Source organism: Amia ocellicauda, chromosome 4, assembly GCF_036373705.1.
Source record: "Amia ocellicauda isolate fAmiCal2 chromosome 4, fAmiCal2.hap1, whole genome shotgun sequence".
Classification (NCBI taxonomy): Eukaryota; Metazoa; Chordata; class Actinopteri; order Amiiformes; family Amiidae; genus Amia; species Amia ocellicauda.
Window position 1 is genome coordinate 25,974,638 of NC_089853.1, and position 16,588 is coordinate 25,991,225.

Genomic DNA, 16,588 nt, shown 5'->3' on the forward strand with positions numbered 1-16,588 from the left:
CAATAATTGTATAAAATTTCCAGCAGCTTTATTACATTGTTCAGTATTTAAATACATAAAAACACTGTTTATCCAGCTGAAAAGCATTCCCATTGTTCTACTTCTCAAGCCATAATGAGTCTCTGGTAATAACATTCATTGGCATTACCATAGCACGGCCCAGACTTACCATATGTGTCAAGTATTGACAGAAATAGTAGGCAATTCAAATGGAACAATTTGCACATATAGCCACAGGGAGCTCACTTATTTTGATAGATCATGCTGAAGTTGCATAGATTCTTCATGCACATCATAGCACATCAATCATTAAAAGCAAACTGTACATTACATGAAGTTTTAACAAGAATGATTTACTGCGATGTACTTGAGAAATGCTGCAGTCTTCAGCCCCCCTGCTCTCCAAAACAGCAGTGGATATGCCATTTTTTATTTAGACAAAATACTCAGGTTTTTTTTTTTTTTTTAATATATGTATATATTATGTATTTCTATAGAATACAACCATCAAATACAAAATCTTAGGTAGATATACCAGAACCCAAGGTACACAAAAGTAAATATACTCATTCTGATTGCATCAGGTTTTGATGCACTAAAATTTACTATTTTTTCCAAAATGGCCATTTAGCCATTTTGTTAAATATAAACCCTTCCAGGACTGTGGATCTCCAGAACAAGGAGTGGCTATTGCTGACACTGCATTTACAATTATATGGTCCATATGTGATGGCATTGTTTACACATATTTTATTTAATAATTTTAACCTTTTCAGTAATGTGGAGACAATTATTTAAATTAATTGTAAATCCACAACATGACAGGCGTATTTGTTCCAGAGCTACTTCACAAGGTCTTAGTTCTAAGCTGTGGACTATCTCTCAAGTTGCCCTCCTCAAACATCTGTATGAAAATGGTATTTAATTTACATAATTTACAAATCTGCGCCTTCATTCATAAGAACAAGAGGAAAACCAACATCTTGTGTAGACACTAATTGTTTCAGTCTTGTCTATAAAAGAGTATTGTCAGTTTGTCCTTAAGGAGAGATAGTAAAAAGCAAGCATCTCAAAGGCTTTGGGGGCTGTCCAGTGTTGATCCCAGATCATGATTCTCCTCAATGAGACTTTGTCAGTAAATATCTGAGCAATGTAAGTAGTGTCCTCAGGATGGGGAGCTGTGATGCACGGCTCCTGCAATCCTGTTGGGAACTTAGCTGTGGCTCCCTACATAATTGGGGACGATGATGTTGGCCCACTTGTAAATTACTGGTATGAAGAGAAGAAGAGATCCCAAAACGGAGACAAGAAGGAACGTCCAAAGGAACACTCGATCCAGTACCTGTGCCACAAACTTCCAATCTTCCACAACCTGGAAGAGAAAAACGTGAAATCAAGTGGTTCAAAGGACAATCAAACTCTGTATGTTGAATCTGTAAATTAAATAAAGTAGTTATATAATTAAATAAGATAATTAATTAAATGAGCTGTAGAAGTGTTCACTTTTTACTTTTACACTGCTCTGTAATATTTTAAGTCTGTTCTACATTTTTAATTTGTCAATTGTTAAAATAATGTTTGTTCTACATTTCACAAAAGTTGAGACTCAAGGTTTTCCGTGAACTTCACACTATTCAATACAGCATAGAGAGAAAGTCGTAACATGCAAATAGACAGAAGATGCCTTACTTGTGAATTTGAGTCTGGCAAGGTTCTGATACATGTTTTTATTTTTTTTATTAAAAGACAGATATACGATGTGGAAGTTTGTGATTACAGGAAATCCTATAAAATGTTTATTGTTACTACCTTGGCTTTCCATTGTACAGAATCAATGAAAGTCTTTAGCTGCTCTGAGGCATAACTGTCAATAGATGGAGACAAACACATCCTTAACAAGTAATAGGTTATACTGAATGTTTTGAAGATGTAGTTTCTGTTGGATTTTTGATCAATGCCTCCTGAAAAGGTAGTTATAAAAACACAAAGGTCTAATCTAGAATAAAATGTTCAAATAGGAAAACTACTGTGTATTTGTACAATAATGAGGTTCATAACACCTTAAACATGTTCTCCAATACTTTATGCTGAAGGTGCTGCAAATAAAAATGCATCTACCTCATTCTATCACTGCAATGCTGTATACAGAGGTCCAATAAAACCTTTAGCCTCCCTCCACCTCTGAACTTCGGTGGACCTTGGGCCAGAGAACAGGAAGATGAGACCATAGTAATGGTCTCATTACAATTAAGACATAGGTCACTAAATGAGTGTGCAGGTGTTTTGTTGTTGCTGCTACTATTTTTGTTTAATTGCTTTCTTAAAAAAAAAAAGTCTACCTATTTTTTGCTTCTTTTTCTTCTTGTGTTCCAATTCCAACTTTTTTCCTCCCACATCTATATATATATTGTGGGTAGAGTAAAACATATAATCTATCTAAACATTGCTGCAGTTCTCACAAAAAGGCTTTATATGCCTTTTTAGGTGAACCAGATAAAAGTTTCAGGATTCCTTTGTTTTGCTGTTTGAAGTGCTTAGGCACCTGAAGCCCCCTACCTCACGGACTTCATTCTCCTTCACCACATGGAGGGTGATGTAGCGAATGGAGTCCAGCGCCGCCTGCAGGTTGTTTCTGGAAGAAGGTGGTTCAAACCCGGGGCCTGTGATACCTCCTCTCCCTGGGGTGGCGTAGCGGTCCACGTGACTGCGCATGCACAGCAGCTTTGGCAGCCGGTGCAGGAAGATCCGGCGGACCCACGGGGCCATGTCATGGTGAGTGGACGAGGAGCGGTGGTGGATGTTGATGGCAAAGACGGTGATGACGATGGAGAGGGTGACGAAAATCATTGTGAAGACCAGGTACTCTCCAATCAGAGGGATCACCTTGGAAGAGGAGGGAATGATCTCTTCTATCACGAGGAGAAAGACGGTGAGGGACACCAGCACTGATGTGCACAGGGAGATTTTTTCCCCACCGTTGGATGGCAGGTAAAACACCAGGATGGTCAGGAAAGACAGCCCAATGCAGGGAATAATGAGGAACAGGGTGTAGAAGAGAGGCAGCCGGCGGATGATGAAGGAGTAGGTAATAAAGGGGTAGAAGCAGGAGCCGTCTGTCCGCACTCCCCGGCTGCCCGTGGCTGTAACAATCTCCCACTCGCCATTATCGAAGTAATCACGCTTGTCTACGTGGAAATCCTCCAGGATGATGTCCACCTGGGTGCCGTCATAGGTCCAGGAACCAAACTTCATTGAGCAGTTCTGCAGGTCGAAGGGGAAAAAAGTGACATCGATGGTACATGAGGACTTGTAGTTGGCTGGTGGTGTCCAGCAGATGGTGCCATCATACTTAACCACTGTCTTAGTGACAGAGCCCTCGAATCGCCCATCAGCGCTTTGGGGAGAAATAAAAAAAGGCTTGGATTAATGACTGATACTGATTCAAATTAAAATTAGTCATGATATATTTTTAACATAAAATATTTAAAACCAATATATATATATATATATATATATATATATATTACCCCAATTCACACACAAAGTAAAAAAGAAAAAAAAGCAGATGTTCAAATGTTAAAAAATAAAGTGTCTGTTGTTTCTTCAGTCTTTTGCAAATATATTTCTTCAGTGTATGCAAAGGATCTCAGTATCCACACTTTAAAAAACAATAAACTACAGAACTACTATAGTATTGATTTGACCAAACTTAGGAAGTTTGTTTCGGTCATTAGGAGAATTTCACTCATTATAGCTCATTAGTTAACAGACCATTAGCAGAAGACACTAATTGTCTGAATTTGCCTGAGCTGTTAACACTTTTTTGTGATGCAACTGCATATTATGCTCTTGATAATGACTTGTTTTAATTACACTTAGCACCCATTACTCCCTTCAAGGTTTGACTTCTGTCACCAATAAGGTATCTACGGAAACCGAGGAGTGCAAAAGCAAATCAAACTCGTTAACAGGACGTTTGCAGCGACCACAGGAGAGAAAGGGCTGTAACATTTGAAACCCATCAGAAGAAGGCGAGAGAGAGAGAGAGAGAGAGAGAGAGAGAGAGAGAGAGACGCTAACTCAGAAACACGTCAGCAGCCAGTGGAGAGAAACAGTGGAAACACCTGAAACATGACAGCGGCGGAAACAGGCTCCTGAGGCGGAAATGGGATTGTGTGGCGGCGAAGACATTTTCCAAGAGCTCGCCTAGTTTGCCATCGCTCTCGGTGTTTGTGGACAGTCTCTGCTGTGTTTAGGGTCACCATGGTCCAGATTATGTCGGGGTCACTACACGATGTCTACAGTCCGACCCGATGTTGTGCACAGTGCGCAGCTCACACTTAACCACTGTAGTCACTGTAGCCGAGCGCTTCAGCACAGACGCACTGACTGATCTGACATCCGTGTCGTGGATCCGCGTCACAGCCTCCACACCCCACACCCGCACAGAGAGAAAAACGCACGGACTGGACACGTCCGCAGTCATGCGCAGATGTGCGCTGCTCCACCAATGGGATCAGTGGATTTCTGCAGATCTATGCAAAACTGCGGAAATCTGCGCAACAAGAACACGACCACAAACTGCTGTTGCTGTCCGTGTTCGTGTGTCGGACAAACACACAAAGAGAAAAGAGGATGAGTGTGAAGACATGGCCGTCAGAGCTGCAGCTGAGCAACACACAGCTCATCCATCCCACAGTGCAGTGTAGGGTCGATATTTAGCGCATTTGAATGGTATTTGAAAATATTATTTCCCCTGTATTAGAGTATTTTTACTCTATAAAAGAAACAACCATTGGTATTTGAGGTATTTTAATAAATACGTATGAAAATCTTATTCTCCTGTCATGTTTATTCTTCTGTTTCTCTTCTTCAGTCAGCTCGGCTCTCATTGGCTGCGGGTGACGTCACTCTCCACGATCGGCGCCGGTCGAGTCGTACATACTAATCATGTCTAATAAAGCCGATCGGATCGGAGGCAGCGACTCTCACGGCACCACCATCGGCGGCGGGACCCCGACCAGCTGCCTGTCATGACGATCAGGGCCGATCTGTCGTGAGGGCCAAATCAGGCTCAAAATCGTGTAGTGTGACCCCGGCATTAATCGGAGGACGTGAGACCGAACGGGACTGGGACTAAACTGAACTACATTCATGTGTAAATTAACCATTTAACTGAAATGAATAATGGTGCTATTACCATCAACACCAATTAATTGTATTATACTAAGAATGAAATGCAACCGGTTGCTTTTTACTTTCTATTTTATTAATATTTAATTAGCCAGTATGTAAATACGATCAAAGCAACATGCCTGTGTTCTGTAGCAATTCCACCACAGGATTAATCTCAGCAAAGGTTTAGTTTAGGTTATAGGTAAATATACTGTTCAGTTTAGATGGAATTTGGAAATTCTGTTCTGTATAATTATCTGGAGCCATATGGTAGCCCTAGTTACTGATGTATTGAATTGCAGAGCTGTATCCTGGTAATGAGCTATTAATAATACTCTTAAATAAGTTTATTATTATTATTATTCATTTAGTTCAATGGTTAATTTACACATTCATGTTGTTCAATTTAGTCCCAATCCCGTTGGGTCTCACGTCCTCCGATTTCTGGAGCCCTGGTGACCCTAAACACAGCAGAGACTGTCCACAAACAGCGAGAGCGATGCGTCACAATGGCAGACGCGGGAAAATGTCTTTGCCGCCACAGGAGCCTGTGTCGCCTCACAATCCTATTTCCGCCACGCGTCCCAAATCGCACCCGTGCTCCTACACCTTCGACAAGTGTACACTTTGGGTGACGTTGTGCTGACGTCACAGAGTGTGCACTGGAGGGAGCAGGGTGCAGGTGAAACTAAAAGCGCTCAATGGGACTCACTTCAGCGCCTTTGCCTTTGTCTGAAAAAGGACTACGCAGTCTTTTCTTGTATTTGTATTTAATTAAAATAGTAATAATAATTTTGAAATACACTGTTCGTTAATATCACCTCCTAGTTTTATAGGATACTACTTCAGTAATTAATTAAATGATAGTTTCCAAAACATTTTTTGGTTTAACTTTCTAATCGTATATTTAAATCATGATTATATAATCATTTTATTTGATCTATCTGTGTATTATTTCCTTGATACATTATTTAACAATTTCTACAACTGTCTAGCTAACATTACATGTACATGCACTCGCCGCTGCTATATTTTCCCAGTTGTCTTGACTCCGCCTTTAACGCAAAGAGTTCTGGGATCAGCGCTAAACACTTCCGGTTCAGTCCGCTGAAGGGGCATCGAAGCGCAGCCGGCTCGGTTAGGCTCTTCACTCGCTCCCTGAGGGTCTGGGACAGCGCTTAAGATGCCACCGGAGTACAGGGAACGAGGGAACAAGTGTGCGATTTGGGACGCAGCCTTATAAGTGTCGCTGCTGTTTCAATGCCGCTGTCATGTTTCACGTGTTTCCACTGTTTCTCTCCACTGGCTGCTGACGTGTTTTCAGAGTTAGCGCCCCCCTCTCTCTCTCTCTCTCTCTGATTCATAATCATATGATGATCTAGACCACCGAAATATAGTCTCTAGACAGAATCACTGTATAATACAATTATTTAACAAAATCTCTGTTTGAAATATTGGTTTGCATATGGGATTTGATTGAAAGGATTGTGGTGTTGTTGATTAGATTAAAAGTACAGTGGCAGCAGGGTACTCACTTGTCATAGAGAACTATGTCAGGGATCCAGATGGAGTCAGAAGGAACTCGGATTGACGTTATTCCTAGGTAGTCTGCAGGGTCCCATCGCAGCTTTACATCGACCCATTCCTAAACACAAACACCACAAAACTGAGACATGAAATTGTTCCAATGTATCCCTTCCTTTTAGAGTATGTGATGTATTCTATGATATGTAATTTAAATTAAAAGTATTCACACCCTTAATCTGAAACAATTTCACTATTTGGTGATTAATTTAGTTTAAATTAAATAGGGTTGCCTTAAGCATGAAAGGGTTGGAAAATAGTCGACTGAAGTGACAGTTGGTGTGTAAACCCTGAACTGACCACATTGATTTCAGTTGAATGGCAGAGTAATGTTTACACAACACCTGTCGTAGTAAGTAACTAAAATCCAATACTTCTAAAATGATTCACACTGCCCTATGGGTTGTAATATTATTTCTTTTAGCAGATTAAACTTGACAGGTTTGCAATAGAAAAATTGCTAGCTGACATGCGTTTCAATACATAGTTTTTATCATAAAAAATGCTACCAATGAATTTACATCAAACATATACAATAAATGGCCATGATTTGTGACTTAAAAAAGGAAAGAAATCCATGTAGCTGACTTTTTTTTTTAAATCTTGGTTTAATCTGCAGTAACTAGATGACATGATTTACAAAGAGACTCCGTGTTTAATGGGAATTTGGTGCAGGGATATTAACATTAATTGATTGCCTTTGGGAGTGCTTCACTACAGATTTGCTGACACTGGTCGGAGAGAAAAGTCTCTAGTGATTTAATGGGAAGGTAAGGCAGGATGCTGAAGCTGTAATGAACTGAACACTTTCCATCTCCCTGCTTGTACAAGCAATGTGTGCTCCAGCAGCCCAGGAGCCTGTGAACTTGTGACCTGATGCAGAAATGGGCAGGAGTGATGGCACTGCGGCCTGCTTAGTGCAGTATTGCTCCCTGGACGCTCATAAATCTGCCATAGACACAGCGGCTGCACTGCAGAAACCGCGTGGGCAGAACAGGAGGGGGATTGATAAAGGCAAGCAGTGCTTTAATTTATATATACATTATCACTAACAGAGAAAGCCTCTATGACTGAGACAGAAGTATATGTCCCTCTTCGATAAAATATGCAAAATTATAATAAATTGTAGGGTGATAAATGTGAGTAGCAATTTTTGTTGTCAATAAGAATGTTATTGTTGTTACACAAAGTGTTTCCGTAGTTCAAACCTGGTCAACATAAACAGTCGTTTAGTTAATTGCCCCATATGGAATTGGTGCTTATGCTTTTACAAACATACCTGTTTCAGCCACACGTTGGTTGTCATCAGTTGGTTTTTCTCATCCTGTTTCAAGTTAAAAATAAGAGGAGAAGAGTAAAGGACTTGACTTATACATTCGGCCACAAGCTGGTATGGTAACTATAACATAATGGTACAGGAGTTTTGTTTCTTCCATTAACAATTATTTGTTTTAATGAATGGTTATTTAGGGCAGTTTCTATGCATATTTAACATTCAGAGATCTTTTTCTGTACAACTGAGACTAAAAGGAATATGCAGATTTTATCTATTATAAAAAAAGGAAATTGTAATGATCTTATAATGACTGAGAGGGACTTTACTGGAGGGTGACAGAACAACTTACACAAAACACAGAATTAATGTAGGAGAAATCTAATTTTATAGCCAAAAGCAGGTCAATCAACACATCACAGCTGGTCATATTTAATTTCCTGTGGCTAATGTGGAAATGGGTGTCAGTGAGAGATCATAACACTGTTTTAGCTCTCTGTAGTATACTTAAATATTTCCATGGTAGGATTATCTGTGATTGACAAGTAGGGCCAGGCTGGAGCTGACACAGTGAAGGAGGTTAATGGGATAAACAGCACAGCCTGTAATCTACAAATCTGTATTGCTTCAGGAACACAGACAGCTTGAAACACATGCATCCCTCTCATAGGCCCAAGCATACTGCGCTGCAGACTCTACACCTGATTCACTTCCTATTTTTATATATATAAAAAGTCTGAATTGCCTGTCCTACCAAAACATTTGATTGTGTAGTTTCACTGTGTATTACATTTAAAATGCTGAATTTCCATATAAACAACAGCATCAACAATGGCCAAAAGAGCCATGACAAAATGTTGCATCTCAAGAAACTGATTAAAATCTTTCTTTTGAAAAATGTACTTGTCTCACCACATCTACCAGTTGGGAGATTGCTAGTCCAAACTTCACCCTCACAGTGCCATTCAGGTGTTCCACTGGTCTCACCCACTTCTGATAGCTGCTGAAGAGATGCTTGAAAAGTTTGTCTTCAGTCTTTGCATAGGAAGAGAGGTTGGATAATCCTGAATAAGAGCAAATTTTAAAGATTATTTTGTGATGATTGTAATGAAAAAGACTTAACTGTCCCTTTTATTTGTTTATCTGGGGTGCCAGGTATATTCTAATATACCAAGGGAGAATTAATCTTTGCATTTCCTTCCCAACTCATCACAAGGACATGAACAAACCACACAAAAAGAAGTCTGCACGCTGTATACCATCACTATGACTCACATAGCATATTAGCATTGCAATAACATGCCACTGCAAACCAGACCCCCATTCACCACGGTATATGAGCACAGTGTTAAAGCTACTGGGCACAACAAGATAGAACGAAGCATCCAACATATTTCATATTATTGTATAGTTCCATAAAATACAACTCAAATCAATCGCATTTGAGCCCCTAAACAAATTTGTAATTACCTGAATTACACTGCTTTTCCATTTTTCTACATTGTTTTGGAGCGTAATCAATGTTTTCACGTTGCCACTACATTTAATGTCCAGAGGAATATAACAAAGAATCAGACAGATTGATTGAATCAGACAAGTTGCACATCATAAAACAACACAATGCATGGGTGAAATGGAACAAATCACAAGATTAAATATTTATAGAGTTAAATATTTGTTTATTTTTCTCTTGTTGGTCAGTAGAACATATAGATTGCATTCATATTAATATTAATATTAATAATATATTTAGATTTTCTGTCCAATGTGGACTTGAATAACCACGTCTTTGAATTTGAATCTGTTACTTCATGGAACAGGTTTCTGTGTAATGTTTGTTTGTTAGTCATGCTGCCATTCATTGTCATAACTAGATTAAAGTAAATGGGAGGAAGAGAAAGGTCAGCTCTTTCTCTGTGTGTAAAGCAGCCATTTGAGTCTGTTTCCAGAAATCAGCATCTTAGTCAATTAGTTTGCATTGACCTTTTAACCCCAGCACAAGGAGTCTGGGATCAATCACCACGCAGCTATGTGTCAACACAAGAGGGAGAAAGTCATTTGTATGAGTCCAGACCTGTGCTTTTTATGTAATTTTCTAACAGAGAAAGACTGTAGTCAACCATGACAAATATGAATGTTCACTGAAAGTTGAAGTTGCAGACCAGAATATATCACAGAACAATTGCTTTCATGAATTGCTTACTATTTGACAGAAAGCATGTGAACATCCCAAGTCTTAAGGAAATTTGCTTTGACTTTGTCTGTCTATTTAAAAGGCTCATTTATATAAACACTGTAAAAAGCTAACATATACATTGTTTAGACCTAGTAATAAAAAATGTTGTGGGCTACTAAAATGTCCTTATATAGAAATCTATATAGATCAGACAGACATAAATGTTTGCTTTTGTACCCGCCACCCCCCTTTCTCCAGGCAATGTAGGGAATTTAACCATATCTATTCAATATATATATTGTACAGTGCTCTGGGGACAGCCGTACCAGTACTATTTGTGTGTGACAATGTATTAAATTGCTTAAAGTTATCAGAAGTCGATTGCTCACTTCCCCCCAGTGCTGAACCAAATGGCATTTAATAAAGCAGGTCTGGAGAAGGAGAAATCGAGAAAGCGAGAAGGCTGTAAATCAGCATCACTGCCATCATGGGCCATAGTTGAGGACGTGGAGCTGGTGAACATAGAGGGGATTTAGGGTTTCCATAAATGAATAAGCAGGCTATGGACAACACCCAGTCTCAGGTGGCTCATACAAATAGGCAGTCAACCTTGAGATATCTGTAGTGGAGTCATGTGACAGCATCATCCTGCTTCCATCGGATGCATTTAGGTTCTTTATTTATGCATCTATAAATGGAATTGGAATCTGTACTTGGGTTATTCAATTGAATGGTGTGTATGTATTAATGAAGGTGTTTGTAAGGAACATACACAAATTATCAGTTATTTCAAATGTCATCAAATTTCAATCTGAATATTTTTATGTTTGGAAATTGCCCTATTCCAAACTTCCTTTAATTAGTAGATGGCATTATCTGAACTGTAATTAACCCTACAGTTGAAATCTCCTGCTTCAATAGCAGAGCCCGTGTATTTCCAGACAGATTTACAGCCAGCAATGATTTTAACAGAAAATCCATCACTTCTACAGGCTTGACATAATGGGACTATAAACAAATTATGCAGACTATTCATTCTGTGAGCAGGACGCTTTTTCAGGATAGTTTTGAATGTTGTCATATTGTTCATTACACCTGCTCAATCAGACACTCACATTTATTATTTCATGCTTGGCAAAGACAGTCACTTGTAATGACTTTTTCTGAGAGCACATCTCTATTGATGGCATCAAGCCTGGGAGGCCTTTCTCTGACTGGTTGAATAGAAAGATCTAACGCCCCCTTGTTGAGACTTAAGTATGGTAATGTCATTACTCATCTTGACTTTCATGTTCACTTTGCAATTAATTTGCCACCTGCTAGAATTGAATTCTGTGAGCTGCAGGCTATTTCTCCTTTAGATCACCTCTATGGGCCCACTTCTAGCTGAAGCCTTGTTTCCCGCTCACTCTGGATTGCCAAAAAGACTTCTAAGGAACATTGTAGTATTATTCCAGGATATAAACTAGTAGAATTAACAGTTGTTTTGAAGTGGGTTTTTTAAGACAAGAGTTACACTCTGTACTTGGCTGCAGTGAGGTGTAAAGCACACATAAGGCAGTGGCTTACGTATTGTTGTTTCAAAGTGGAGAGAAAGCAGTAAACAGTGAGGATATAGATCGATGCAACTGGAAACATCTTGGGAATGCCTTCATTCAGCAATGGATTGAAATAGGCTGCTGCTGCTGATATATATATATATATATATATATATATATATATATATATATATATATATATATATATATATACACTCACCTAAAGGATTATTAGGAACACCTGTTCAATTTCTCATTAATGCAATTATCTAACCAACCAATCACATGGCAGTTGCTTCAATGCATTTAGGGGTGTGGTCCTGGTCAAGACAATCTCCTGAACTCCAAACTGAATGTCTGAATGGGAAAGAAAGATGATTTAAGCAATTTTGAGCGTGGCATGGTTGTTGGTGCCAGACGGGCCGGTCTGAGTATTTCACAATCTGCTCAGTTACTGGGATTTTCACGCACAACCATTTCTAGGGTTTACAAAGAATGGTGTGAAAAGGGAAAAACATCCAGTATGCGGCAGTCCTGTGGGCGAAAATGCCTTGTTGATGCTACAGATCAGAGGAGAATGGGCCGACTGACTCAAGCTGATAGAAGAGCAACTTTGACTGAAATAACCACTCGTTACAACCGAGGTATGCAGCAAAGCATTTGTGAAGCCACAACACGTACAACCTTGAGGCGGATGGGCTACAACAGCAGAAGACCCCAACGGGTACCACTCATCTCCACTACAAATAGGAAAAAGAGGCTACAATTTGCACAAGCTCACCAAAATTGGACAGTTGAAGACTGGAAAAATGTTGCCTGGTCTGATGAGTCTCGATTTCTGTTGAGACATTCAGATGGTAGAGTCAGAATTTGGCATAAACAGAATGAGAACATGGATCCATCATGCCTTGTTACCACTGTGCAGGCTGGTGGTGGTGGTGTAATGGTATGGGGGATGTTTTCTTGGCACACTTTAGGCTCCTTAGTGCCAATTGGGCATCGTTTAAATGCCACGGCCTACCTGAGCATTGTTTCTGACCATGTCCATCCCTTTATGACCACCATGTACCCATCCTCTGATGGCTACTTCCAGCAGGATAATGCACCATGTCACAAAGGTCGAATCATTTCAAATTGGTTTCTTGAACATGACAATGAGTTCACTGTACTAAACTGGCCCCCACATCTCAACCCAATAGAGCATCTTTGGGATGTGGTGGAATGGGAGCTTCGTGCCCTGGATGTGCATCCCACAAATCTCCATCAACTGCAAGATGCTATCCTATCAATATGGGCCAACATTTCTAAAGAATGCTTTCAGCACCTTGTTGAATCAATGCCACGTAGAATTAAGGCAGTTCTGAAGACGAAAGGGGGTCAAACACAGTATTAGTATGGTGTTCCTATTAATCCTTTAGGTGAGTGTATATATATATATATATATATATATATATATATATATATATAAAAGGATAATGAGGTCAGCGCAGAAGAACGCAGTCAGTACCTTACTAATATTTTCAGAAAATGGTCCAGTCATTGTGTTTCAGCTGTGGAACTACTTTGCCCCCAATAAGGAGAAGCCAATACAAAGTGAGTGCAGAGGTGGGAAGTGAATGCTTTGTACTGCTGTGCTGATTAAAGAAGCCATTAGCACAGGTGGCCTTTCCAATATCGTCTCACTGACGGGGCACCAAATGCTGCCACAACATCAAGACCCTCACATTAATAACCCCTTTCAGTCTCCCTGCTAGCTAAATGTTAATTTAAAATAAATCAGACAAATATGGACTGAAATACATTAAATGCAGCAATGTGCTAAATGGCAGACCAAAGCAAACCAGCTCTTAAACTTATCTGAGTGAAAACCAGTATCAAATACTGACTATAGTATAACATAGACTAAGATCTAGTTCTGTGTCAGAAAAGTGGAATGGTAATGTTGAATTTCCTATTTAAAAAGAGTAATTAATTAAAAACAGGCTCCCATCTGTCCCATATGGCCCATATGGCAGAAAACAATTAAAGCTAGAATATGAACCTCATGATTGTTGCGTTTGATCCTAAGGTTAATGGTGACAGGGTAAGCTCTGCATATTTGTTTCCTGAGTCATTACTACAGGAAAAGTTTAGGAAAAGTTTAAGTTATAGAATAATTAACCATGTTCCACATGGAAGGAAACGTATTTATGAAATTGGTTAAATCGTTTTTTAAGAAGGTATAAATGATTAAATGCACTTAACATCTCAGAATTCAGATTATCTTTATCATAAAAAGGTCAGTCTTCTATGACCATTACAATACTAAATTTGAATAAGATTTCTAAATGCAAATCTAAGAAATCAATCACTTCCTGTACTAACAAAGGCCAGGCATATATATCAGGAATATATATCTTGAATTAAGTCATTATTAGAATGTGAAGGTTTCTTCCAAAATAGCTTACCTTGCACGTCTGCATTTCAGAATATTACCATTTTCATTACCTCCTCATAAACAGTAATTTGTTTAATCTAGCATTGACTCTGTGTACAACAAATTATTTAAAATTTAACCAAATATTCTTGTTACATTTTACCCTTTTAAATCACCCCAAAAAACTGATATGAAGAGAAATATATATTTTTCATTATTGTAATATATATCTGCACAGAATGCATTTGAGCATTAGCTATACATTTGAGATGTGTAAAGAACAACCATTTTACACTGTGCATTTACCGTGAAATTCAAGTACGTCATAGGATTTCCTGAAATACACTTTTACAAAAAAAGAAGAAGAAACACAAGAAAAAGATTAAGAAAAATATAATGTTTTCTTTTGGTACTGTAAATATAAACAGAACATTCTATATACCCTTTAGTATTTATGTTTATATGTCACTTATTTTGTTACTCTGAACGTATTTTAAAGACACATGAAAACTACCTTATATGACACAATATTTGAGTAATTTCAGTAATCTATGTCAAATTCATCTGGTACATTTTCACCATTCATATATGAGGGATTTTACATGTTTTCCTTACTTTAATTTCTGTGACAAACATTCATTTTAAATATTAAACCAAAATGTTAGGTACACATTTCTTATAGATCGTATCTATAATAATTATAATAAACAACTAATGATTATGACAGTATACAGTTCTGTTGCCTGGTCATTTTTGAATCACCTTACATAATGCTGATGTTTTCAAAGAATGACTGAGTTTTCAAGGTAACACCTGACAGCAGCGTGAAGTGTTTACACACCGGGCCCACAGCATGTTTGATTCATAACAAACTCAATTACTTCAAAACCAGTGATGCCAAGACAGTGGGACAGCGACAAGACAGGAAAACTGAAACTAAAACATTAGACCACTGATTTCACAACTTGGCAAACCACATCACCCATCTACCTTTCTGTCTCATCTAGACTTGGATGTATCTAATCTTTATCCGAGTGCATCTCCATCCATCAATCTGACAGCATCTCCCTCATATCCATCTGCCGTATCAGACTGTCACTGTCCATCTGTGATTGCATTTCTGTCAACCTATCACTGCCCCTCTGTCTGTCTCCATTCCCTCACACTCCTCTCAGAGAGAGAGAGCGAGAGAGACAGAGAGAGAGAGAGTAAGGATGGAGAGATGGAGGCAGGTTACATAAACTTACCCAGGGAGTTGCACAGGTAGAGGCAGTAACAAAGCAAGAGCAGAACTGCCACACACATTCTGTCTGTCCTCAGCATCTTAGCAGCTCCTCAGATAGGAAGGGAGAGGGACCCTGCGGCTTCGTTAGGCAGCCATGAGCACGGCTGAGTGTGTCTGCCGTGCGCATGTAAGAGCGAGATTACAGCGCTACAGACTCAGCCCCCCCCACCCTCCACCACCACCACCACCACCACCACCACCTCCAGCAGCTCCCCCCTTCCCTCCGATCCTCCTCTTTCCTGTCTCATACACTCCCCTAACCTCAAGGGAGGCAACTGCGAGCTAGAGGATAGACACTTTTCCTCACGTCTAAAGGTCTGACAGTGAGTCAGGCAGCCAGCCTCCTCAGCAACCATTGCCGGCTGCTTCAGTATTGGCAAATGCACAGTCGCTTCTCAGCAGCGCAGGCCCTCCCCCTTTTCTACCCCTCCCTCACAGATGCTTAATCACAAGTACAAAGCATCCTCAGAACAGGAACCAGGTGCCTTTTGCTTGGCATTTATTCAGTGCTTCATCAGGAAACATATCCGCATCCCATCCCGTTCAAGGCAATTTTAGTTGTATTTATTTATGTTTTGATGTATTAGATTATTTATAATTTATTCATTTGTTTTCGTCCTGGCAGTGGCTTCTGAAATTGTATGAGTGGTTAGGAATCTGCAGCTCTGATCAGAGAAGGCAGTCTATCTAATGGAATTGAAAATGTTCTTCTGTGTGTTCAAACTTATTAAAAGAGTCCATTTGCTACAATGGAGGACAGAATTTAATGATTTGATTTCAGTCTTTGGCCTGATTCACACAAGTGGGTGGAATCTTAATCTTTTCCACTATCTGAAAAGATGCTCAAAATATGTCATGTGCTAATCTGCCAGAAAGAATGCAATTGTAATAATATTTCTTCAACGTATGTAGAAAGATGGATTATTGTCATTGTGGTAATAATAATAAAAATTACCTTAATGTTACAGAAAACTTTTGTCTTTTGTGGTAACTCATATGAACAACAGCTATCTATTTACTTATTACATTTGTATATATGCTATATATATTAGATTTAATAATTTTAAAACAAATTAAGAAGGCCATAGACTGCATTTTCAATTAACTGATGGATTTATAAAAACTTCATAGGAATAATAGG

At 39.1% G+C, this 16,588-nt stretch overlaps 1 protein-coding gene across 1 annotated transcript; it reads right to left on the minus strand.

The window, feature by feature from the left end:
• Positions 1-6: 6 nt before the first annotated feature.
• On the minus strand, positions 7-15,586 carry chrna5 (cholinergic receptor, nicotinic, alpha 5). The gene is made up of 6 exons (XM_066701646.1): positions 15,410-15,586; positions 8,945-9,096; positions 8,039-8,083; positions 6,711-6,820; positions 2,557-3,394; positions 7-1,372 (listed from the first exon to the last, which is right to left on the minus strand). The coding sequence occupies exons 1-6, from the start codon at positions 15,483-15,485 to the stop codon at positions 1,214-1,216; spliced, it is 1,380 nt and encodes a 459-aa protein (XP_066557743.1). The 5' UTR covers positions 15,486-15,586; the 3' UTR covers positions 7-1,213.
• Between the last annotated feature and the right edge of the window lie 1,002 nt (positions 15,587-16,588).